This window comes from Salmo salar, chromosome 15 (genome assembly GCF_965601325.2).
Source record: "Salmo salar chromosome 15, fSalSal1, whole genome shotgun sequence".
Taxonomy (NCBI): domain Eukaryota; kingdom Metazoa; phylum Chordata; class Actinopteri; order Salmoniformes; family Salmonidae; genus Salmo; species Salmo salar.
Window position 1 is genome coordinate 91,605,343 of NC_138305.1, and position 27,469 is coordinate 91,632,811.

Here is a 27,469-nt window from a genome sequence, read left to right on the forward strand (position 1 = left end):
TGGAGAAGGCACTGTGGCCTGTGACCATACCTGGTTGGTTTTCCAATCCATCAATGGGAGTAACCGATCCATCAAGTCTGCTCCAAGTAGTAGTTTTCCGATTTTGAGTGGGCTTGGCTTTAACGAAGCGTTTTACCTTTTTCTTCGCAACTTTTGTATCAGAGTCTATAGACAGAGCCCGGGGGCTTGTTTCTTGATCAAGCGGGCCCTGGATAGGGTCTTGAATGAGAGCGGGAGAAATTTGAACTTTAACGTCCATGCTATGGGTGTTAATTCCTGCGGACCTGGTGTCCGGTAATTCCCCGTCTAGTCCTTGTGACTTATCTTTTACCCTTTTCTCAAATTGTTCTCGCTTAAGTTCTTCCCGTAGTGGGACTTCTGGAGAACATTGGTCTACGTTTTGATCGTCCTTCAACCCTTTGTTACCCTTGTGCTCTGACACTTTTTGTGGGTTGGGTGCAGGAACGTAGCGAACGGGTCGATTGTAGCGGTAGTCATGTTGATGGCTACGTACTTTACAGTTATTTCGACCGCAGAGGTTATTGGAATCGTGGTTTCGTGGTAGAAACTGTTGTTGTGCGTCATCTCTCGACGCTCCAATACCTGATAATGCACCCTCTAACTGGAGTGAGTGCTCCTGGTTAAACTTCAAAACTGAGTGGTCAGGGCTCTTAGCGTTGTGAACTTTTGATGCCTCAAAAGCTGTGCTTGCAAGCTCTCTGAGTTGTAAGATAGGCAAGCCAACGTGGGCTGCAGGGCCCAAGTAGGTAATGAAGGTGGGATACATGTTTGACAGAAACATTTGTTTGAATGGTAACAGCTCTTCCATTCCTGTTTCAGTGAGTAGGCCAAAGTAAGCTGAACGAAGCCTATGATAGTAAGCTTGTGGGTGTTCGTTCCGAGCTTGTTTGACGGTGTTAGCCAGTGAGCTATCGTGTTTGCGAGTCGCAGAACCACTGAATTCTAATTTCAAAGATGTGGCAAGTTTAGCGTAGTCATTTAGCACGTGTTGCTGTTGTAGGCGAATGAACCTCGTCACGTGTCTATTCGACGTTCGCTTCAACAGGTAAACCCTGTCAGAACCCGTAGCATTCGGGTAGCCACCCAACGCGTCCTCTATGTCAGCTAGGAACGTCTCAGTATCGTTTGGCTGACCTGGAACGGGGTCAAAGGTGGGGAAATTCTTGACGAGTTTGTCAAGGTATTCCGCGCCAAGCGGGCGGAGAGGGTTGGCTTCATCCTGTGGAGAGATTGGGGCCGAAAGGCCAAGAGAAGAAGCCAAGCCTTGTTGTTGTTGGCCAAGAGCCGGCATATTACTCAGTGCCGAAGGGCCAAGAGGAGAAGACTGAGGGACACATGAGGGAGGCAAGGTCTGAAACCTATTGTCTTCACTCCTGTGAGTACAGGGCTCCGGTTGCTTGGATGGGAAGTCGCGCTGTAGAGCGTGACCATTCTGGATTTCCTCCAGATGGTACCTAAGGGTGGAATTCTGCTGCATTGCAGAGTCCACTTGAGCGCTTAGAGTACTGGTTTTGGACACGTGAGTGTCACACCTGCTCCTTTCGGTCTCAAACTTATCTGTCATGGTTTGCAGATAGAGGTCTTGAGTACGGAGCGAGAGATTCAGTGATGAGATTTCCTCTGCTTGCTTAGAAATCAATATTTCCATCCACATCACCTGAATTCTCTCATCATTCATTTGGTCAGCGACTTCAATAAGTTCTGCTGATTTATCATCCAACTTTGTCATTGTGTTCATTAACTGATCGTCTTTGGTCTGCAGCGCTTTGAGGAGCACCGTGTTATTTTGAGTAACATTCAACAAAACAGCATGCATGTTGTCAAGTTGAGCGCTCCTGTTTGTAGATAACTCTTCAGATTTATCTAGTTTGGCATGGACATCATCGTATTTAGTTTTGGCTAAATCGAGTTGTTCCTGTAGAAAACGATTTTGTTGAAGAGCTTGTGCTTGTTCATCGTCATACGTTTTTGCAATTACATTTAATTGTTCAGTTTTTCGAACGCAGTTCCATAGCTAGCAGAATTTTTCCCTTTTCTGCATTTGTCATTGGTTTCCCGGTTCTCTCCACCTGTCCCTTTATGTCTACCATTACCTGCTCGTGCTTCAGCTGTGCACTGCAGTATTGGACAGATGGCAATCTCGGATGGCAAGACATCAGAGCTAGACTGGAGAGAACCTTTACGAGGCCTGCGCCCGATGGTTGATTTTGGAAAACATTGTTGTCTGCTTTTCCACTAATGGCATAATTAGGGTTGTTATCGCTGCTGAGGTCAGAGATCAATCCATTTACGGGTGGAGGTTCACTAATTAGCGGGCGAGTGGGAACCACCCCCTCTGATAGCTTGCACATTATTAGAACATTTGAAAGGAAAAAATGTTTTTCCTAATTTTCCAAAATTTGGTTTTGGAATGTGGAAAACTGCAAAGACGATTTTAATCTATTTATAGACGTTAATGAACCATCAGTACTGTACAGTACTGTGGAAGTTGGACGTGAATGAATTTGCAAAAGCAAATTGAATTAATCAATGCCAATGATTAGTCCTACCTGGGTAGGCTATCTGGGTATTAAACTTGAATTACCTGAGAGGTTGCTTCATCCAGGTTAATATGCAAAGTTTAAGTTGTCTCATTTAATTGGAAGAACCTAGAAAGGTATGTTCGACAATTTAACTTATTAAATTGAATGAGACGATAATCCATACAATCTCCATTGATTGGATATCATAAGTGTAAACCGTAGGTCAAATGTTGGGACCCTTCACCACTAGGGTACGCTCCTCCCTGGGGCTGAGCCACATGGGATTCACTCCCGTCAGTAATGGGTTTGGTGAATGTGCTTTGCTAAAGCAGATTTTACTGATTAATCTATTAATGATATATCAAACCTGTATAGGCTATCTGGGAATTAACTTTGAATTACCTGAGAGGTTGCTTCATCCCGGTTAATATGCAAAGTTTAAGTTGTCTCATTTAATTGGAAGAACCTAGAAAGGTATGTTCGACAATTTAACTAAATAAATTGAATGAGACGATAATCCATACAATCTCCATTGATTGGATATCATAAGTGTAAACTGTAGTTCAAATGTTGGGACCCTTCACCACTAGGGTACGCTCCTCCCTGGGGCTGAGCGTCCGTAAAGGGGTTTTACTGACTGTGCCTTGCTAAAGCAGATTTTACTGATTAATCTATTTATGATATATCAAACCTGTATAGGCTATCTGGGAATTAACTTTCAATTAACCTGAGAGCATTGCTTCATCTAAGTTAAGTTTGGAGAAAGTTAATCATGTCTCATTGTAGACGCCCAATCAATTTTGGATATTATTTGAAAGATCCACTTGAAAAGGTAAATCTGGCAATTTCACTTGTTAGTTAAATTGAATGAGACGTCATATCCAGTCAATTGTGATTGTCTGGATATGTTACCGTGCTCCACGTTTGAATTTCCCCTAGAGATGTACAGGCAATTCTTCACCACCAGGGTGCAGAATGCTGAAATTAAACGGAAGTACAAAGGTCGGACTTCCGTCGCGCTAGCGGAGAAATTTTAAACGTGTTACGGGGAGAGGAAAATGTTCCCTCTCTGTTAGCTTACCCGTAATGCTAAGCTATTGCTACTTGGTTCAGGAGTATCCTTCCAAGCACCAAAATAGGGTCCTTTCACTATGGAAAGGGTGGGTTTTCTAGTGACGTCTCACCTTAACCCCTTTCAGCCTATTCTGCTGGCGTTTATGCTGACCGGAGCGACACGGTACTTAAATACCGATACGCATACGGTCTGCCCGCACTGTCTTAGTGCGGTAGGCAAATTATTCGGCTCGGTTACCGGACAGTTAACTTCTAATTTCTAACCTTACTCTAGAAGTTAATATTGACCGACAGAAATAGTACCGTTTGGCCTAACGGACTAAATCTGGAATTTATCCCTCACTGCTATCGACATAAGACGGAGCTACTCTAAATAGCTTCTCTCAATGGAAAATGCACAATCACTTTGTTTACATAGCAGGCTGTTTGTACAATTCTGTTTGCACAATTGATATAGAATTTCACAGCAAAGTCCAATTCTATCTTAGATTCCTCACAGGGGGCACCAAATGTCGTGTCTTTGGGGGTACCATTAAACTGAAGATATGTTTATCAATTAGCTCCCTGTAATTATTATCACGCGACTAAATTGATTAATCGTTTAATTGTAATTAACTAGGAGATCGGGGCACCAAGGAGAATATTCAGATTACAAAGCTATAATTTTCCTAATATAACTTTCCTGTACTATAATATTATATTCTATTATAGTATAGGCCGATTATCTTCTGGTTTAAATGGTGTATTTTACCTCTAGTCCAGTCTCATTCCAAACGTCGTAAATTGTTGTATCTGCACGAACCCAGTCTTTACTAAAATCATCCATACATCAATTGTCTTAAAATCATTTATTTACTACACTAAGTAATTAACAGAAAACATACAAACAGTAATTATCGTCACAAAGGATTGGTAGAGGAATGTGCCCTTGTGGGCTAAACAGGCAGGTCGGCCTGTTGAACAATGGGTCATAAACGGTCAGCTGAGAAGTTACACAGAGTTCATTAATATTAACAATTGATAATTGAAGGCTCACTCATTCGGGAACAATTGCAATCAATATATATTTACGCTCAGTGTGTCGTCGTTCTTTGTTGGAGAGTTCGGTTCTGTTGGGAAGTTTTCTCCGCGTTCTCTCTTTCTCTCTCTCGGTTAGAATGGATCTTTCAGAGCGACATTCATTAATGTCGTCATAGAATGGTTGTTTCGTTGGTCTTCGCGTTCAATGATATAATTTACTTAGCTGCAGACTAATAATTAATATCAAAGACTTATTCTTATTCTGTCGGTATCAATAGTCTAAAAGTTAACCACGTGGTATGGTTCACTTTTAGTAGAGGAATTAGATGGTAAAACCTATGTGGCCACGGAGTGTAGGCCTGGTCTGGTGAAATGTAAATCAGGGGGTGTTTTATAGTGCCCATAGAACAGGCTTGTCAAATGACGCCTGGTCCTGTATGGGTCCCTGGGGGCGTGCCTATGACTGAGTTAGATTTGGTTACAGAAATACAATTCTATCACATTAAATCAGTACAATAGCATCTCATGTGTATTATAAAAGCTTTATCCTTATTAATACATTCTATACAACCATTATGTTGCAAGTCTCAAGCTGAGGCTATTATATAAACAGTTTTATGGTAATATGGCTATATTGTCTCTTCTGAGTATCACAAAATTGTACCAAGCGGATCAGTTCGTAGCTGGATTCTTCACCAATCTTCCATACCTTCTCCAGAACACAAAATGTCGCTTGGCTCTCCAATTCTATGAGTTGGAAGAATTTCCTGTGTCTCTCTATGGGCCATGTGGCCAGAGACTCTCCTGGAATTTTAGAGTTTTTACAACCCTTTACACACAGGGTGGATTGGGGGGGAAGGTAGGTTGGGTGGTGGTGCAAAAGGGAGGGGGTCAACTGTCCTCCCTGTACCAAAAGAGGCCAACATCATGACAGCGGCCAGTTCTAGGAAGAGTCTTGGTGGTTCCAAACTTCTTCCATTTAAGAATGATGGAGGCCACTGTGTTCTTGGGGACCTTCAATGCTGCAGACATTTTTTGGTACCCTTCCCCAGATCTGTGCCTCGACACAATCCTGTCTCGGAGCTCTACGGAAAATTCCTTCGACCTCATGGCTTGGTTTTTGCTCTGACATGCACTGTCAACTGTGTGACCTTATATAGACAGGTATGTGCCCTTCCAAATCATGTCCAATCAATTGAATTTACCACAGGTGGACTCCAATCAAGTTGTAGAAACATCTCAATTTCGAATCTCATAGCAAAGGGTCTGAATACCTATGTAAATAAGGTATTTCTGGTTTTCGAAAAACCTGTTTTCGCTTTGTCATTATGGGGTATTGCTTGTAGATTAATGAGGAAAATGTTTTAATTCTTCCATTTTAGAATAATGCTGAACTGTAACAAAATGTGGAAAAAGGGAAGGGGTCTGAATACTTTCCAAATGCACAGTATTTCTGGTTTGATATATCAGACTGGAGTCAGAGCTGGGGCCTTTCTCCTCCTCATTTTGTCTCTCAGGTGCAGCTGACTCATATACAGTCAGGTTCAAAATGATTGGCAACATTATTTATTTTATACTAATGCAATTGCTCAGATAAAGAGGTTTTGTTTAACAAGTAATAAAAAAACAAGGGCCTCAAGACCAGTGGAACAAAATATCCCCAAAGACCCAACACCACATTTTACAGTACAGTGTAGGTATGAGGTACTGGTGTGTGTGGCCAAAGAGCTATATTTTTCATGTAATCTGACCATAGCACACCAAGTGCCATTTAGCAAACTCCAGGCGATGCTATGGTCAGATGACATGAAAATAGATCTCTTTGGCCACGCACATAAATGGAGGGTTTGGCATCGAAAAACAGAAGCATATGCAGAAAAGTACCTCATAACTACTGTAAAATTTGGTGATGGATCTTTGATGCTATGGGGTTATTTTGCTTCCACTGGTCTTGAGGCCCTTGTTAACGTCAACGGCATCATGAACTGAACCAAGTGCCAGGACATTTTAGCCAAAAACCTGCTTGCCTCTGCCAGGATGCTGAAAATTCGCCACAGGTGGATCTTCCAGAAAAACAATAACCCCAAAGACGCATCAAAATCCACAAAGAAATGATTAATAGACCACAAAATCAACATTTTGCAATGGACATCTCAGTGTCCAGACTTGAAAACCTGTGGTTTGAATTGAAGAGGGCAGTCCATAAGCGCAGACAAAGGATATCAAGGATTTGGGAAGATTCTGTATGGAGGAATGGTCTAAGATCCCTCCCAATGTGTTCTCCAATCTCATAACACATTTTTGTAAAAGGCTCAGTGTCTTTATCCTCTCAAGAGGAGTGTGCTGGGTTATTGAAAACAGGGGTGCCAATCATTTTAACCCCTATCTTATTCAGATTGTTTTTATTACTTGTTAAACTAAATCTCTTTCTCTGAGCAATTGTATTAGTATAAAATAATATAATTTCCCACTTTTTGTAGCATACAACATAGCTCAGTATTTGTATTATTTATATTATACAGTGTTTTTTGCTCATCTTTATCAAGGGTGCCAATAATTTCAGACCTGCCTGTATATTTCCCTCTCTCACGCTCTAGCTCCCTTCCCTGTTTATCTCTGCTTCTCTGCTCCCCCTGGCATTTCCCTGCTAAACAAGGCGACCTTCATGTGACCATGGCGAGGCAGCAGGGGTGCCCAGCTTACCCCCCTCTCTCCCTCCCCCAGAGGCAGAGGAGAAGGAAAGGCCACCCAGAGGAATCTGCACTTCCCAGAAGGCCACAGTGACAGCTTCATATTATGCCCCAATGGCGCTCAGTGCCTTCTCAAAAGGGTACGTACTATGAGACATGACAGGACCTCTCTACGGGGCAGGGGCGAGAGGCGCGAGGGAGAAAAGGCCCTGGTCCCTGGGGGGTGTAACAGCCATGCTTCCCAAAAAACTATCTCACAACACAGACAAAGACCCCCCAGCTGCAGACACAGACATGGCATCTCAGACCTAACTAGATGCTGAATACACTGGGTGAATACACTAGGGCTGGGTGAATACAGATACACCATAGAACAATTTAACCTAGGAATGCATATGCTGTTGATTATGTGGTATATATAGATTTTACTTTTGTCTCCTGTTGAGGATGCCTTTTTGCCTTAGTAGCTACTGATGCTATGAATAAGAAATAGTCAGTCTATAAAATGTCTATTTTATGTGGCAGTCTCTAAGAGAATAGGAAGAATATGTTTTAGTACAGTATTTAGCAGGGGTAGGCAACTAGATTCAGCCGTGGGCCGATTTCGGTCAGAGCAGAGGATGAGGGGGACAGATCATAATTATAATAATTTGTACACTGCAAATTGACCACAACTAAGCCCCAAACAGATTGTATTTGAAAATAACAATAATTTCATACCTTGATTACACTGAGACACGATCACATGCCTCATTTTTCATTTGTGTGAATACTTGGTGAACAGATTTCCTAAATGAAACTCATTCTTAGCAGAATACTGGGTGGTTTTAGTATTTTTTACCAAAAACTAAAATCCCCCCCCAGAAGGATATATATATATATAGAGAGAGATTTTTTTTCTTCTAAAAACTTTGGAGGGACAAAATAAATCACTTGCGGGACAGCTTCTTACCGCTTTGTAGGTCTTCTTCTGGCCAGCGTGTTTAGGTGCTCTACCAGGGTCGGCACCCATCTCCACATGCATGGCATAGATGATGTCGAAGAAGTCCTCCACCACTGCCACCCTCTTCAGGGACAAGCTGTCCTGGGCCGAGCCTGCATCTGCACACTGTAAGACAGAGAGGGAAACATTCAGTACCCTGCCTGAGGAAACTGAGACCTGTGTGTGTGTGTGTGTGTGTGTGTGTGTGTGTGTGTGTGTGGTGTGTGTGTGTGTGTGTGTGTGTGTGTGTGTGTGTGTGTGTGTGTGTGTGTGTGTGTGTGTGTGTGTGTGTGTCCTTACAAAAAAGCACATGTCAAATTAGCAGTTTCACATGTTCACATGTTAACACCACTTTTCACATGAGGAGAATAACATGTTTTCACCTCACATGTGAATTTCAGTTGAAAATGTGAAAATCAAATTTGCCGTTTTACATGTAAGAAAACTCCAACTGTGGAAAAAATCTCACTTTGACATGTGGAATTGCAGATTCACATGTTTGGTTGAAATAATGTTATTCTCTGTATATGTGAAAAGATGGTGTTAACAGTAGCAATGTTCCACTGGTGAAATTAAGTTGACCACATCTAAAAAGCCCAAATGTGGGCCAAGGCAACGATTTTGCGGGACATTTGCTTAACAGTCGACAGAATACATTTTTGGGGGGGTAGGTTAATGGATCATGTGCAAATGGCGACATAGTTTGGCTGTATCAAGGTCACTGCCTGTCAAAGGGGTAATCCTTAGTTGCTATATCCATATAAATTAATGATATGTACCCGTTGATTCTTGAAGAATATAACGTATAAATGCCTCTTGCGCTTAATTCAAATGTTGTATCCCATCAGAACCCAAAATATAAAATGTTTGATTCCAATGTTTGAAACAAAGTAGATGTAAACAACCACTGTATAGCCTAAAAACATGGTTAAAACTATAATTTTGATATCATGGACAGCCCTCGCATCAGTAGTGTAGTCTACTGATTGAGAGCAGGACATTTCTCCAGTCTCATCCCTCAGATTTTTACTGAAACTGTGGTGGGGAAAACACTTTGTTATTGTTTCAATTAAGGATTTCCGCTTTAAACACCTTAAACACCTTAAATAGAGTAATAGTGTTATTATATGGTGCAATCTTCTAGTGAGTGAGTTACTTCTGAAGCCGAGAACAAAATTCATACTATTGCAAACAAAAATAATGATATTTAAAGCAAAACATAAAACCCAAAATATTGATAGCAAAACCAAAAAATTTCAAGGAACTAATTTCGAAATGCGCGAACAAATAAAATCTAAATGGTTGCCCCAAAAAATGTAATCAGTGATTTTTTTTAAATGATAACATGATTAAATAAAACGCCTCCCTCTGTGTCACTCATATGATATAGATTTTTTTTTATTTTTCATGTGATATGTTTAATGTTTAATGTTTAATGTGATTTCATCATGTGTTTTTTTTTTGTAAGGGTGTGTGTGAGCGCATGCATGTATACCACATGGGGATGTGTGAAACTCTTTCCTCAGCCGGAAGTGTCCCCACTAGCGACAACAAATAGCTAGCTTTTAGTGTGGCGCCGAATGGTAAGAGGCTTTAGGAGGGCGGTCACATGTGCTAGCAAGGCAGAGGTCACAATTTCACATCAGGTACGGTCCAACTTGGGAGGAAATGGTACTCGCAGCTTGTCGTCCTTTACAGTGGTGCCGTGACCCAAATCTACAGTTGCGCTCAGCTCAACGATGGGGTCGCTACTGAGTAAGTTTAAGGGGTGAATGGAGCACATTGGGATGTGTGAAACTCACTCCTCAGCCTGAAGTGTCCCCACTTGTGACAGCGAATAGCTAGCCCTTAATGTGGCGCCGACTGGTAAGACACTTCAGGAGGGCGGTTAAGTGTGCTAGCAAAGCAGAGGTCCCGAGTTCGCACCAACTATGGGCCCAATCGGGAGGAAGTGTCCTCACTAAGCAAGCAGCGTGACGTCCTTTACACATGCACGTGTGTGTATCGGTTCTATATGGAAAAATATATCTGAAACATAATAGTCATGAAAATCGGAAAATATCCTAACCCCCAAGGCTATTAGCTGATGCAGGGCTCGTAGTGTGAATGTTAACAAGATGGCTTTCTTATTCAAGCACTGAGAACAGTGAGTATGATTCAGCAGAGTAATATGGATCAGCACACAGGAGAGAAGAATATGGAGCAACTCAAACAGGGTGCAGGAAAAATCACCACTGGGTCAGCTCTCCTGAGATGTCCAGTGCTACTGTCTGTGTCAATGTAGATCCCAGCTCTACGGGCTGGGTGCCTGTCTGTGTCTGGGGCTAGCCTAACAGAGTGTTTCCTGACAGATGTCACTGATCCGGGCTGCTGCTTCTGGCTCTTGGTATCATCACCCACCCACTGTCCAGAGCACTGCTGGGACTGGGGATAGCGCTGGGTCTAGTGTACTGCGGTGGGCACTGATTTACTTTGTGTTTAGGGAATTAGCTGCCAGATTAGCTTCCCCTTAGCAGAGCTTCTTCACCCCTGCAGAGTCAGTCTCTTTCTCTGTTACACACACTCTGAGATTGCTCCACTGCAGAGAGAGAGAGAGAGAGAGAGAGAGAGAGAGAGAGAGAGAGAGAGAGAGAGAGAGAGAGAGAGAGAGATGTCTGGGGCTTCATTTGATGGGCACCACCAACACCACCTCATCCCTGCAGTCAGTGTTTAAAAATAACACCACCTCTAGTCCTGTCCAATGCAGAAAGCTACTCCTACAGCCAGCCCCCAGCAGCTACCCTGCTTCCCATGTAGCTGACCCCGTAACCATAGAAACTGCCACAATCTCTCTCTCGGGCAGGTGTGGTTGGAACTCACATCGCTATGACAGCGGCCTCTCTGCTTAATAGCCTACCTACCACATGGGCTTTCTTTCGCGTGGTCACCGCTGGGTTTTCTCTCTCTCCTTTTCTCCCTCAACTTTTCTGTATTTCATTGTTACATTTGTCTCTATTCTTTATGACTTCCTTGTTGAGGTTTATCTGGTGTATTATTTCCACGAGAAATTAGTTTTATGTAAACAAAAGAACATGTGAACTGAGGCTTATGTGCATGGTTTATAGCTCTGAATAGAAGCTGAGGTCAGTGAAACAAAATAATGGAATATTATATGCATCTAGTTGAGTGCCTGGTAGACAGAACAAATGTAGGTTCCAAAAGCTTTGCTTTATGACTAGCTGTGAGATGTCAGGGGATGTGTTCTAGTGTTCCCGGACGACGGTCCAGAGCTCAGAAAGTTCTCTGGCATCACTGAGGAATCTCACAATTTTTCTCTCCTTTGGCATTTCTATCCTGTTCCTGCTATCTGACGTTTCTTTCTCTCTTCCTCCTCCAACTGTGTCCTTCTCCTCCTCGCTCCCTCTGTCCCGTTCATTCTTTCTTCCCCTTCTCCTTGCTCCTGCTCTCCCAAGTGCAAGGTAATGATCGTTGCCATGGCAACTAAAACCAGCTCCCAGAGCAGGTTTGTTTTAATCCGGCCCCACTCCTCTCTCTCTCGCCACTCTCCTTCCCTGTCAGCATGTTCTAAATGTAATAGCCTAATGATAATGCTAACAATCCTGATCATCATCACTCCAGTCTCATTTTCCTGATGACATCATCATTATTCAGGACAAAAATAGTGAGTGAGCCAGTACATCATTTTTTTGCATTCTCTCCAAAATAGTAATCCAACCTAGGATGCTTTTGTACTGCACATACTTGGACATCTACCAGTGTTAGATCTGCTATTGTCCTCTAACACAGCAACACTTTATATCTCACTAACCAAGATTCCTATAGCTGTTGTTGCCTCTTATGCCTCCTCCTTTTTGAGTGAACTGTGGTACAGCAAAGATTCCATCACCCTTGGCAGGAATCAACCCAGAGTCAATACAGCCATCCATTTGGCTAAAAGATTTTGGATCCCTTTGAAGGTTTGCGTGTGCGGTGTGTGTGTGTGTGTGTGTGTGTGTGTGTGTGTGTGTGTGTGTGTGTGTGTGTGTGTGTGTGTGTGTGTGTGTGTGTGTGTGTGTGTGTGTGTGTGTGTGTGTGTGTGTGTGTGTGTGTGTGTGTGTGTGTGTGTGTGTGTGTGTCTGTGTCTGTGTCTGTGTCTGTGTGCGTTTGCGCATGCTCATGTTTGTGTTTTTAAATGCTCCTCTGTCTGTTTATTCAGCATAGTCCACAAGGTGTATGTTGCGTTGCTGGAGGAGACCAGCTGTTGAATGGTTGTGTAACTATGTGTTCTCATCAGCATCACAGCGTTTTACAGGAGGAAGACATGTCAGCAGCCCTAATCACCATCACCACATAAACCTATCAAAACTCAACTCCAACTCTCTCTCTCTCTCTCTCATTCTTCCCCTTTCTCTTTCTCCCCATCTTTCTAATCCCATAGGACTTTGCTCTCCCCATCCCCTCCTATCTCTCTCTCTCCTCTCCCTGTCCCGCTCCAAACAGCTCTGTTGCTAGGAGACTGGAGGGGCTGAATCGGACCCCCCCTCCACAGTGAGAGGAGAGGAGAGAGCAGGAGGAGAGGAGAGAGCGGGGGAAGAGGAGAGAGCGGTCCTGCACACAGACAAGTCGGGGGGGGGGGGGGGGCTGGAGGCAGCTGGGTCACACAGACAGGCCAGTGGAGAGAGGAAGGGAGAAAAACACAGCAAACATTTAAAATGGAAAGGGCACTTTATCCTCAATGGAGTAGGGAGAGCAAACATATAAAGCCCTACAGCCATCACACCACATACATCATAGGATTTACAGTTATATGTTGTCTCAAATACCGCCAGCAGCAATAGTACAGGTACAGTAAAGCTACACTACCAGTCAAAGTTTTAGAACACCTACTCATTCAAGGGTTTTTATTACTTTTACTATTTTCTACAATGTAGAATAATAGTGAAGACATCAAAACTTGGAAATAACACATATGGAATCATGTAGTAACCAAAGAAGTGTTTTATATTTTTATTTGAGATTCTTCAAATAGCCACCCTTTGCCTTGATGACAGCTTTGCACACTCTTGGCATTCTCTCAACCAGCTTCACCTGGAATGCTTTTCCAACAGTCTCGAAGGAGTTCCCACATATGCTGAGCACTTGTTGGCTGCTTATCCTTCACTCTGCTGTCCGACTCATCCCAAACCATCTCAAATTGGTTGAGGTTGGGGGATTATGGAGGCCAGGTCTTCTGATGCAGCACTCCATCACTCTCCTTCTTGGTCAAATAGCCCTTGCACAGCCTGGAGGTGTGTTGGGTCATTGTCCTGTTGAAAAACAAATGATAGTCCCACTAAGCCCAAACCAGATGGGATTGCGTATCGCTGCAGAATGCTGTGGTAGCCATACTGGTTAACTGTGCCTTGAATTCTAAATAAATCACAGACAATGTCACCAGCAAAACACCCCCACACCATAGCACCTCCTCCTTCATGCTTTACAGTGGGAAATACACATGCAGAGATCACCCGTTCACCCACACCGCGTCTCACTAAGACATGGCGGTTGGAAGCAAAAATCTCAAATTTTGACTTCAGATCAAAGGACAAATTTCCACAGGTTTAATGTCCATTGCTCATGTTTCTTGGCCCAAGCAAGTCTCTTCTTATTATTGGTGTCCTTTAATAGTGACTTCTTTGCAGCAATTTGACCATGAAGGCCTGATTCACACAGTCTCCTCTGAACAGTTGATGTTGAGATGTGTCTGTTACTTGAACTCTGTGAAGCATTTATTTGGGCTGCAATTTCTGAGGCTGGTAACTCTAATGAACTCCACAACAGTTAACTCTGGGTCTTCTATTCCTGTGGCGGTACTCATAAGATCCAGTTTCATCATAGCGCTTGATATTTTTTGCAACTGCACTTGAAGAAACTTTCAAAGTTCTTGAAATGTTCCGTATTGACTGACGTTCATGTCTTAAAGTAATGATGGACTGTCGTTTCTCTTTGCTTATTTGAGCTGTCCTTGTCATAATATGGACTTGGTCTTTTACCAAATAGGGCTATCTTCTGTATACTCCCCCTACCTTGTCACAACACAACTGATTGGCTCAAATGCATTAAGAAGGAAAGAAATTCCACAAATTAACTTTTAAGAAGGCACACCTGTTAATTGAAATCCATTCCAGGTGACTGCCTCATGAAGCTGGTTGAGAAAATGCCAAGAGTGTGCAAAGCTGTCATCAAGGCAAAGGGTGGCTATTTGAATCTCAAATATTACATCTATTTTGATTTGTTTACGACTTTTTTGGTTACTGTCACACCTTGATCTGTTTCACCTGTCTTTGTGATTGTCTCCACCCCCCTCCAGGTGTTGCCCATCTTCCCCATTATCCCCAGTAAATTTATACCTCTCTTTGTCTGTTGCCAGTTCGTTTTCTTTCGTAGAGCCTACCAGTGATTTTCCCTTGCTCCTGTCTTTCTCTAGTTCCTCTTTTCTAGTTTTCCTGTTTTTGACCATTCTGCCTGCCCTGACCCTGAGCCCACCTGCCGTTCTGTACCTTGTCACACCTCCCTGGATTACTGACCTGTGCCTGCCCTGACCTTAAGCCTGCCATTCTGTACCTTTTGGACACTGCTCTGGATTACTGACCTCTGCCTGCCCTTGACCTGTCGTTTGCCCTGTTTTTGTAAGAAACTTTTGTTACTTCAAAACAGTTGTCACGATTCCCACCGACGGTGGCGCCCCCTCCTGCTCGGGTGGCGCTCGGCGGTCGTCGTCACCGGCCTATTAGCTGCCACCGATTCCCTTTTTGCTTTTCCCTTTTTTTTATTTTGTGACACCTGTGGTCAATTAGCCATTAGAGGGGCTATTTAGTTTAGCTGGCCCGCTCCTGTTCGTGCGGGATTAATGATTGTTTCTTGTGTGACGGCTTGTGTTCATGTCGACGTTGTTGTACGCCGCATGTATTTTCTCCCCTGTGTGTGGGAACATTTGTTTTTTTTTGGTGAGTGTATATTAAAAACACCACTACCCTGTGTTCGCTGGTTCCTGCGCCTCATTCCTCCTCCACAATTACCAAGCCTTAACAGAATCCCGCACCACGATAGAAGGCATGGAATCAGCGGGAGCAGCGGCCACTCCTCTGCCCTCGATGGAGGAACGCGTACTCCACCACACGACAGTCCTCCATTGCATCGGATCGGCAATGGACCAGATGATGGAGAGGATGGACAGATGGGAGAGAAGTGGTATCCTCTCTCCACCTCCACCTGCCCCGATACAGCCATCTTCGCCTCCCATGACGTCTGGCTCTGGCGCGCTTCGTCTGGCGCTCCCGAGGGAGTACGATGGGGCGGCGGCTGGGTGCCAGGGGTTTTTGCTCCAGCTTGAGCTGTACCTGGCCACCGTTAGACCTGCTCCCACGGGGGAGGAGAGCATGAGTGCCCTCGTTTCCTGCCTGACGGGCAGAGCTCTGGAGTGGGCTAATGCGGTCTGGAACGGTCCAGACTCGGCGAGGGACCACTACCCGGAGTTCACCCGCCACTTTCGGGCCGTGTTCGACCACCCTCCGGAAGGAAGAGCGGCGGGTGAACGGCTGTTCCACCTCAGGCAGGAGACGAGGAGTGCCCAGGACTTCGCGCTGGACTTCAGGACCTTGGCTGCTGGGGCGGGGTGGAACGACAGGGCCCTCATAGACCACTACCGCTGCAGTCTCCGGGCGGACGTCCGCAGGGAGCTGGCCTGTCGGGACACAGCTCTGTCCCTGGACGAACTGATAGATATGTCCATACGACTGGACAACTTGCTGGCTGCCCGCGGGCGTTCGGAGAGGGTCCTGCCCGTTCCACCCCCGTGCACCCCCGCCCCTACCCCTATGGAGGTAGGGGGGGCCGTGCCAAGGGGCACCGGAGGAGGTGGCTCCTCCTGCACCAGCTGTGGTCGGAGAGGACACACGGCCGACCGGTGCCGGAGGAGCCAGTCTGGGAGTCGAGATGGTAGGCAGAACACTTCTCGGTTACCTCAGGTGAGTCAGCACCAGATTCACCCAGAACCCCCTGTTGGTCATGTGTTTTTACCTGTTTTGTTTACTAAATTTTTTCCCTCTTCCCAGCATAGGGCGCTAGTCGATTCAGGCGCAGCTGGGAATTTTATGGACCGTGGACTTGCCATTAAGCTGGGCATTCCGCGGGTGCCGATAGATTCTCCTTTCCCCGTGCACTCCCTAGATAGCCGACCATTAGGGTCAGGGCTAGTCAGGGAGTCTACGGTGCCACTGGACATGGTAACGCTGGGGAATCATAAGGAACGCATTAGTTTTTTCCTTATTGACTCGCCTGCGTTTCCGGTGGTGCTGGGGGTCCCCTGGCTGGCTGGTCACAACCCCCGTATTTCGTGGAAACAGGGGGTTCTCCAGGGGTGGTCAGAGGAGTGTTCAGGTAGGTGTCTAGGAGTTTCCATAGGTGCCACGTCGGTGGAGAGTCCAGACCAGGTGTCCACCGTGCGCATTCCCCCCGAATACGCCGATTTGGCGATCGCTTTTTGTAAAAAGAGGGCGACTAAATTACCACCTCATCGACAGGGGGATTGTGCGATAGATCTCCAGGTTAACGCTGCGCTTCCCAGGAGTCACGTGTACCCCTTGTCACAGGAGGAGACGGCTGCTATGGAGACATATGTCACGGAATCCCTGGGACAGGGTACATTCGGCCCTCCATCTCACCCGCTTCCTCGAGTTTCTTTTTTGTGAAGAAAAAGGAGGGAGGTCTGCGTCCGTGCATTGATTACCGAGGTCTAAACGCTATTACGGTGGGGTTTAGTTACCCACTACCTCTCATCGCTACGGCGGTGGAATCATTTCACGGAGCGCAGTTCTTCACAAAACTGGATCTCAGGAGCGCGTATAACCTGGTGCGTATCAAGAAGGGAGACGAGTGGAAAACCGCCTTTAGTACCACATCGGGCCATTATGAGTACCTCGTCATGCCGTATGGGTTGAAAAATGCTCCAGCCGTCTTTCAACCCTTTGTTGACGAGATTCTCAGGGACCTGCACGGGCAGGGCGTGATTGTATATATCGATGACATTCTGATATATTCCGCCACCCGCTCCGCGCATGTGTCCCTGGTGCGCAAGGTGCTTGGTAGACTGCTGAAGCATGACCTATACGTTAAGGCTGAGAAGTGTGAGTTTTCCAAACGAGCCGTCTCCTTTCTGGGTTATCGCATTTCCACCACGGGGGTGGTGATGGAGTGTGACCGCGTTAAGGCCGTGCGTAATTGGCCGACTCCAACCACGGTGAAGGAGGTGCAGCGGTTTTTAGGCTTTGCCAATTACTACCGGAGGTTTATCCGGGGTTTTGGCCAGGTAGCGGCTCCCATTACCTCACTGCTGAAGGGGGGGCCGGTGCGTTTGCGATGGTCGACGGAGGCGGACGGAGCCTTCAAGAAATTGAAGACGCTGTTCACCGATGCACCCGTGTTGGCGCACCCGGACCCGTCTTTAGCGTTCGTAGTGGAGGTGGACGCATCCGAGGCTGGGGTGGGTGCCGTGCTATCACAGCGCTCGGGTGCGCCATTGAAACTCCGCCCCTGCGCTTTCTTTTCGAAGAAGCTCAGTTCGGCGGAGCGTAACTACGATGTGGGGGACAGGGAGTTGCTAGCAGTGGTTAAAGCTTTGAGGGTGTGGCGGCACTGGCTTGAGGGGGCTAAACACCCCTTTCTCATCTGGACCGACCACCGAAACCTGGAGTACATCCGGGCAGCGAGGAGACTGAATCCACGTCAGGCGAGGTGGGCCATGTTCTTCGCCCGGTTTAGGTTTACCATCTCCTATAGACCGGGTTCCCTAAATACTAAGGCCGACGCGCTGTCCCGTCTCTATGACACGGAGGACCGGCCCATCGATCCAACTCCCATCATTCCAGCGTCTAGGCTGGTGGCACCTGTGGTATGGGAGGTGGACGCGGACATCGAGCGGGCATTGGTGTTGGAACCTGCGCCTGCGCAGGTGCCCGTGGGGCGCATGTATGTGCCGCTCGGTGTTCGTGATCGTTTGATTCGGTGGGCGCACACGCTACCTACTGCGGGTCATCCTGGTGAGGCGAGGACAGTGGGGAGTCTAAGGGGGAAGTACTGGTGGCCCACCTTAGCTAAGGACGTGAGGGCCTATGTCTCTTCCTGTTCGGTGTGTGCCCAGAGTAAGGCTCCTAGGCATCTACCAAGAGGGAAGTTACAGCCCCTCCCCGTTCCACAACGACCATGGTCGCACCTGTCCATTGACTTCCTGACAGATCTTCCCCCCTCTCAGGGGAACACGGCGATTCTGGTGGTTGTGGATCGGTTCTCTAAGTCCTGCCGTCTCCTCCCATTGCCCGGTCTCCCTACGGCCCTGCAGACTGCGGAGGCCCTATTTACCCACGTCTTCCGGCACTACGGGGTGCCGGAGGACATTGTCTCTGATCGAGGTTCCCAGTTCACATCCAGGGTCTGGAGAGCGTTTATGGAGCGGCTGGGGGTCTCGGTCAGTTTGACCTCCGGTTATCACCCCGAGAGCAATGGGCAGGCGGAGAGGGTGAACCAGGAGGTGGGCAGGTTCCTGAGGTCGTATTGCCAGGACCGGCCAGGGGAGTGAGCGAGGTATATTCCTTGGGCTGAGTTAGCCCAGAACTCACTTCGCCACTCCTCGAATAACATATCACCCTTTCAGTGTGTGTTAGGTTACCAGCCGGTCCTGGCACCATGGCACCGGAGTCAGACCGAGGCTCCTGCGGTGGAGGACTGGGTCCAGCACTCCAAGGAGACCTGGAGAGCCGTCCAGGACTCACTAAAGGAGGCCAGTGCGCAGCAGAAGAGGAGTGCTGACCGCCACCGCAGTGAGGCACCCGTGTTCGCACCAGGAGACAGGGTCTGGCTCTCGACCCGGAACCTGCCCCTCCGCGTGCCCTGCCGGAAGCTGGGGCCGCAGTGTGTGGGGCCCTTCAAAGTCCTGAGGAGGATAAACGAGGTGTGTTATCGGTTGCAACTCCCTTCCTATTACCGTATTAACCCCTCGTTTCATGTGTCTCTCCTCAGGCCGGTGGTAGCTGGTCCCCTTCACGAAGATGAGGTGCCGGAGGTCCCTCCGCCCCCTCTGGACATCGGGGGGTCCCCGGTGTACAGCGTAAGGGCCATTCTGGACTCGCGACGCCGGGCGAGGGGCCTACAGTACCTCGTGGACTGGGAGGGGTACGGCCCGGAGGAGAGGTGCTGGGTGCCGGCGGCGGACGTCCTGGACCCATCTATGTTGAGGGAGTTCCACCACCTCCGTCCGGATCGCCCTGCCCCTCGCCCTCCGGGTCGACCTCGAGGCCGGTGTCGGCGCGCTGCGGGAGCCGCGCGTCAGGAGGGGGGTACTTTCACGATTCCCACCGACGGTGGCGCCCCCTCCTGCTCGGGTGGCGCTCGGCGGTCGTCGTCACCGGCCTATTAGCTGCCACCGATTCCCTTTTTGCTTTTCCCTTTTTTTTATTTTGTGACACCTGTGGTCAATTAGCCATTAGAGGGGCTATTTAGTTTAGCTGGCCCGCTCCTGTTCGTGCGGGATTAATGATTGTTTCTTGTGTGACGGCTTGTGTTCATGTCGACGTTGTTGTACGCCGCATGTATTTTCTCCCCTGTGTGTGGGAACATTTGTTTTTTTTTGGTGAGTGTATATTAAAAACACCACTACCCTGTGTTCGCTGGTTCCTGCGCCTCATTCCTCCTCCACAATTACCAAGCCTTAACAACAGTCTGCATCTGGGTCTGCTCCTGAGCCTTGACAGTTACTACATGATTCCATATGTGATATTTCATAGTTTTGATGTCTTCACTATTATTCTACAATGTAGAAAATAGTGAAAATAAAGAAAAACCTTTGAATGAGTAGGTGTTCTAAAACTTTTGACTGGTAGTTTATGTGTAAACTAATTAATAATTATGAGGTATAATAGGCTACAGTACATGAAAAGATAGCTGTAATGATATATATTTTTTACCTTTATTTAACCAGGTAGGCTAGTTGAGAACAAGTTCTCATTTGCAACTGCGACCTGGCCAAGATAAAGCATAGCAATTCGACACATACAACAACACAGAGTTACACATGGAATAAACAAAACATACAGTCAATAATACAGTAGAACAAAAGAAAAAGTCTATATACAGTGAGTGAAAATGAGGTAAGTTAAGGCAATAAATAGGCAATGGTGGCGAAGTAATTACAATATAGCAATTAAACACTGGAATGGTAGATGTGCAGAAGATGAATGTGCAAGTAGAGATACTGGGGTGCAAATGAGCAAGATAAATAAATAAATACAGTATGGGGATGAGGTAGGTAGATAGATGGGCTGTTTACAGATGGGCTATGTACAGGTGGAGTGATCTGTGAGCTGCTCTGACAGCTGGTGCTTAAAGCTAGTGAGGGAGATATGAGTCTCCAGCTTCAGAGATTTTTGCAGTTCGTTCCAGTCATTGGCAGCAGAGAACTGGAAGGAAAGACGACCAAAGGAGGTGTCAATATCGGGTGTATGAGAAGCAAAGTCAGGTGCAGGAGAGAAGCGAAATGTAACCACGCGCACTTTATTATAGTTCCAAAATATGAGAGCACTATATAAAATAAAAATGCGCTCAAAACAACGGAACTTAACCAAAGTAAAGCACGTAAATCAAACACCACGAAAAACATGAAACAATTACACACAAAACATGGTGGGAAACAGAGGGTTAAAATACAAGTAGATTGATTGGGGAAATGATAACCAGGTGTGTATGGAAACAAGACAAGACAAATGGATAATAGAAAAATGGAGCGGCGATGGCTAGAAAGCCGGTGACGTCGATCGCCGAACGCCGCCCGAACAAGAAGAGGAGCCGACTTCGGCGGAAGTCGTGACAGGAGGAATTGGCTTTGGGGGTGACCAGTGAGATATACCTGCTGGAGCACGTGCTACAAGTGGGTGCTGCTATGGTGACCAGTGAGCTGAGATAAGGCGGGGCTTTACCTAGCAGAGACTTGTAGATAACCTGTAGCCAGTGGGTTTGGCGATGAGTATGAAGCGAGGGCCAACCAACGAGAGCGTACAAGTCACAATGGTGGGTAGTGTATGGGGCTTTGGTGACAAAACGGATGGCACTGTGATAGACTGCATCCAGTTTGTTGAGTAGAGTGTTGGAGGCTATTTTATAGATGACATCACCGAAGTCGAGGATCGTAGGATGGTCAGTTTTACGAGGGTATGTTTGGCAGCATGAGTGAAGGATGCTTTGTTGCGATATAGGAAGCTGATTCTAGATTTAGTTCTGGATTGGAGATGCTTAATGTGAGTCTGGATGAAGAGTTTGCAGTCAAACCAGACACCCAGGTATTTGTAGTTGTCCACGTATTCTAAGTCAGAGCCGTCCAGAGTAGTGATGCTGGACGGGCGAGCAGGTGCAGGCAGTGATCGATTGAATAGCATGCATTTAGTTTTACTTGCGTTTAAGAGCAGTTGGAGGCCACGGAAGGAGAGTTGTATGGCATTGAAGCTCGTATGGAGGTTAGTTAACACAGTGTCCAAAGAAGGGCCAGAAGTATACAGAATGGTGTCGTCTGCGAGGTTGATCAGAGAATCACCAGCAGCAAGAGCAACATCATTGATGTATACAGAGAAGAGAGTCGGCCCGAGAATTGAACCCTGTGGCACACCCATAGAGACTGCCAGAGGTCTGGACAACAGGCCCTCCGATTTGACACACTGAACTCTATCAGAGAAGTAGTTGGTAAACCAGGCGAGGCAATCATTTGAGAAACCAAGGCTGTCGAGTCTGCCAATAAGAATGTGGTGATTGACAGAGTCGAAAGCCTTGGCCAGGTCAATGAATACTTCTGCTCAGTAATGTCTCTTATCGATGGCGGTTATGATGTCGTTTAGGACCTTGAGCGTGGCTGAGGTGCACCCATGACCAGCTCTGAAACCAGATTGTGTAACGGCCGTCGAAGGGAGTAGACCAAGGCGCAGCGGGTTGAGTGCTCATTTTTAACTTTTATTGAACACGAAAACAAAACAAGAAACGAACGACAGCTTAACAGTGCCGTCAGGTACAAAACACTAGACTGCAAACAACCACCCACAAACACAAGCTGAAAAAACTCTACTAAATAGGACCTCCAATCAGAGGCAACAAGAAACAGCTGCCTCCAATTGAAGGTCAAACAAAAACCCTAAACATAGAAATAGAAAAACTAGACACGGACATAGAAATATACTAACATAGAACATAAACCAAAAACCCCGAAACACATAAAACAAACACCCCCTGCCACGCCCTGACCAAACTACAATAACAAACAACCTCTTTTACTGGTCAGGACGTGACAGAAGGTACGGTGGGATTCGAAATGGTCGGTAATCTGTTTGTTAACTTGGCTTTCGAAGACCTTAGAAAGACAGGGTAGGATAGATATAGGTCTGTAGCAGTTTGGATCTAGAGTGTCACCCCCTTTGAAGAGGGGGATGACCGCGGCAGCTTTCCAATCTTTGGGAATATCAGACGATACGAAAGAGAGGTTGAACAGGCTAGTAATAGAGGTTGCAATAATTTCGGCAGATCATTTTAGAAAGAGAGGGTCCAGATTGTCTAGCCCGGCTGATTTGTATGTGTCCAGATTTTGCAGCTCTTTCAGAACATCAGCTATCTGGATTTGGGTGAAGGAGAAAAGGTGGGGGCTTTGGCGGGTTGGTAGCCAGGTGGAAAGCATGGCCAGCCGTAGAGAAATGCTTATTGAAATTCTCAATTATAGTGGATTTATCGGTGGTAACAGTGTTTCCTAGCCTCAGAGCTGTGGGCAGCTGGGAGGAGGTGCTCTTATTCTCCATGGACTTTACAGTGTCCCAGAACTGTTTTGAGTTAGTACTACAGGATGCAAATTTCGGTTTGAAAAAGCTAGCCTTAGCTTTTCTAACTGCCTGTGTATATTTGTTCTTAACTTCCCTGAAAAGTTGCATATCACGGGGGCTATTCGATACTAATGCAGAATGCCACAAGATATTTTTGTGCTGGTCAAGGGCAGACAGGTCTGGAGTGAACCAAGGACTATATCTATTCCTAGTTCTACATTTTTGGAGTGGGGCATGCTTATTTAAGATGGTGAGGAAGGCACTTTTAAAGAATAGCCAGGCATCATCTACTGACGGGATGAGGTCAACAGGTCACCTTTTTTAAAGTCCCATCTCATCGTGGTAAACCCATCAGCAAGGTAATGGACGCATAAATAGGAAAGCCCTAGTGTCCTCAGTGGGGAAGGGGTAGAAGGGGGGTACCACAGTGAGGAAGGGGCTAAGGGACTAGGACGACCTAATAGGGTGAAAAAGATATAAAACATAATCTCCTTGACCCTCTTTTTAATACGTACCTTCACCCTCTCCTCTTTCTGCCGGCCACCCTCCTTTATTTCCTCCCTTTCTCTTTTTTCTCCCTGTTCCTTTGCTCACTCTGTTCTCCAGACTCTGTTGATGTTCCAGTTACCACCCCAAAACGGAACATTCTAATGTACTACACATTCGTTCTGCAATCTGGGCCTAACACATTCCTTTTATCATTGTGTTATTACTACATAATTACTATATATTTTCTATTTATGTTACTCTGGTGTAGTTTGTTAAATATTGGTCCTACTACTGCATAAGAAAATTACAGTAGCAGAGTGTAGTAGTAAGATTCAACACTGAGTCGTAAGGCTGTGTGTGTGTGTGTGTGTGTGTGTGTGTGTGTGTGTGTGTGTGTGTGTGTGTGTGTGTGTGTGTGTGTGTGTGTGTGTGTGTGTGTGTGTGTGTGTGTGTGTGTGTGTGCGTGCTGCGATCTGGAGCAGAGCTCAAACTCTCTCCCACACAGGGGCGAGGCCTCCAGACCAGTTAAAAATTGTGTTAATTTCTCCTCCTATGGGAGCAAAGAACTGTCTCTCCATGGCAACAGAGAGGGTGCTTAGAGGAGGAAAACCGAGCAGGGCGATCAACGACCCCCCCCCCCCCCCCTTTGTACGGACACACACACACACAGTAACATACATATTTTTACACAAAAACACACACACTCACATATGAACCCACTGTGATATCACACTCCGTGCACAGCTTACTAGAGATGAATTACAAACATATTATCAAAAGGCTAGGAACACATTGGCTTACAATATGTAGACCTATTGAATTCCCTTGTCCTAGAAGAGGCCTCATTCACACAAAAAAGTGATTAGATTGTGTGTCTATGTGTGTCATCTACATCCAAAGCAGAGGAACCTTGCACATAATTTATTAGGGGACACTGAGGGTCCATATTCAATATATTTAATTTTGTGTTAAATGACCTGTATAGGGATCAGATTGAGGAGGCACTGGAGGCACTCTCCCATGGCCAAAGAAGCACTAAAATAACCACAGCACACAATCACTCCTAAAAAAGTAGGTATCTTGGAGATATGGTTTGAGAGAGACCTTGTTGCAAAAACATCGACATCAAAAGCAGTCTTTATTATAATGCCTTGTCCTTTTTATATTAAGGGGGCAATCTGCTTCATCCATTTTTGGACATCTGAATTAATGTATCCATTTATTCTTGAAGAATATTTTTTTACCTTTATTTAACTAGGCAAGTCAGTTAAGAACAAATTCTTATTTTCAATGACAGCCAAGGAACAGTGGGTTAACTGCCTTGTTCAGGGGCAATGACATATTTTTACCTTTTCAACTTGGGGATCTTGCAACCTTTTGGTTACTAGTCCAACGCTTTAACCACTAGGCTACCTGCCACCCCATGATATCAACCTATAAATGTTTCATGAGCTTAGTTCAACTGTCATTCCCCATCAGAACCCAAAAAATACGCTTATTTCACTCCAAGGTTTGAAACAAAGCAAATGCAAACAAACATTATATAGCCTCAAAACATGGTTAAAGCTATAATTTTGATATACAGTATATCGTGGATGGCCAATCCTTGCATCCATAGTTATGTCTATGAATTTGAGAGTGGTTACATTTCTCCAGCCCTAACCCTCAGCTTTTTACCAAAACAGGGGTGGGGAGAACGCTTTATTATTGTTTCAACTGCCGATTGCCGCTTTAAGGTCAATTCTCCCCCATCTCGCCAGGTGGAGAGTGAAGTGGTGGCTTTGGGTAAGGTATTCAGCATTTGGTGTAGACTTAATAACCCATGTGCCAACCCATAGAGACTGAACAGGAGGGATAAAACAATGGCTAGATTATGCTGGAGTTGTGACATGCAAAACTGTTAGCATTAATGCAAATGTTGTTGAATGAAAGGAGCACTATTCTTTTGACTCCGTGCCCTTCTAACAGAGGGGAGCTCTCAGGAGAAGTGGAATAATTAATCAGATAATAATGATGATGTTCATGCTCCATTTTGATGGCAGAACACAAGTATTTAGTACTTAATTGCCGGTCCATGTCTGCCTCAGAGGGGGACATACTTCACAACTCCAACACCGCTCAGCCTTTTCTTTCTGTTGTCTTTCATTAAGTTACAATAATATATTCACTGGTTTACAGTTCACTGGGTTACAGGGTTACAGAGCGTTTAAGACGTCAATTAACCCTTTATGCCCTTTATGACAGCACTTCCTACAATCTTAGTCTCAACACGGGTAGCTTACATATGGAGTCCCATGCCTAAGGCTGTGCTGTGTGTGGTGAGAAAGTCCTACCAAACCCAGACTGTGAATGAGGGATAGAGATATTTACAGGTTGCTGTTGGCATGGCAACAAAAAGCAACCGCTCTCATCCATTAAAAAAAAATTCACTGCCATATTCTGAGCAACAAAAGAGAAATTAACACAACATTCCTCTTTGAAATGGAGGGCACACCTATTGCTGAATAAATGATTATATGTGCAAACTAGATAAGTGTTAGACTATACTATATATGGTGGCAGAGTATTTTATATCTGCTAATAATAATAACTCAAAATAACAGGCCGGTGTGAATTAATGAAGTAATAGTGGTGTGTGAATGTACCACTACAGTGTGCATGTCTACAGTAGTGTATGACTGCAGAGCGTCTCACCGTGCCGTGGTCTATCTATGGTTTTATTCACCTCCTCTCTGCTTGGGCTCTAATCACGACATAATGAGAGTTAAACGAAGTTGCATCCCCACACTGAGGCCTGCTGGATTCTCTAAGCACTGGCTGTTCTGCAGCGTTCACGACATTTTTGTTTTTTATTTAACCTTTATTTAACTAGGCATGTCAGTTAAGAACAAATTCTTATTTACAATGACGGCCTACCAAAAGGCAAAAGGCCTCCTATGGGGACAGGGACTGGGATTAAAAATAAAAATAAATTAAATAAAAATATAGGACAAAATACACATCACGACAAAAGAGCCAACACAACACTACATATGTCGGAAACTCGGAACTACCGAGTTAAAACGAACGTAAGTTATTTGCTAGAGCTTCTTATTGGTTGATTCTAAAACTTCCCAAGTTGGAAACTCGGGTATCATCGTTCTACAATTAGCAACCAAGTCGGAGATGTCTCAGTTTCCGACATGACTTGAATGCAGCATTAGTCATACAGAAGGAGAGCAAGAAAGAGGACTGGGATACAGGCAGAGACAGAGAGTGTGAAAAAGAGATAGAGATTCCATACAATCCCATCAACTGTCTGAAATTAAGATTACACCCGGCCCGTGCAGCAAAACTGTTTAAATCCACAAATCCCTTTAGTCAGTATCTGTCTCCTGCCTTCCACTCATGGGCTATCCTGTATAACGATCTCTGTGTTTACACCAACTGAAAACCGGTTCCTTTCTGCCCATCCACCACCATGCCATCCCCGCCCACACCCCCACCCCCTCATTTAGACCCCACAGTGAAACTTGGCACACCCCAGGAGCAGCTGCAGAGAGGCCGCCAACGCACACGCTGTGGAAACACACCCCCACCACACAGGAGGGATACTGGGGGGCATTGGGCATTGTGGTTTTGTACTCTCTGTCGGTGTGTGTGTGTGTGTGTGTGTGTGTGTGTGTGTGTGTGTGTGTGTGTGTGTGTGTGTGTGTGTGTGTGTGTGTGTGTGTGTGTGTGTGTGTGTGTGTGTGTGTGTGTAAGAGACAGAGAGAGAGAGAGCGAGAAAGAGAGGGAGAGAGAGAGAGAGAGAGAGAGAGGGCAGGTCTAGGC

At 45.8% G+C, this 27,469-nt stretch overlaps 1 protein-coding gene across 1 annotated transcript in view; it reads right to left on the bottom strand.

Moving 5' to 3' along the window:
- LOC106572463 (nucleolar protein 4-like) overlaps positions 1-27,469 on the bottom strand; it is a 60,530-nt gene that overhangs the window by 29,101 nt on the left and 3,960 nt on the right. Inside the window, exon 2 of the mRNA XM_014146673.3 lies at positions 8,280-8,435. Coding sequence (XP_014002148.2) covers positions 8,280-8,435 — 156 coding nt within the window. The remainder of the gene's footprint in view (positions 1-8,279; positions 8,436-27,469) is intronic.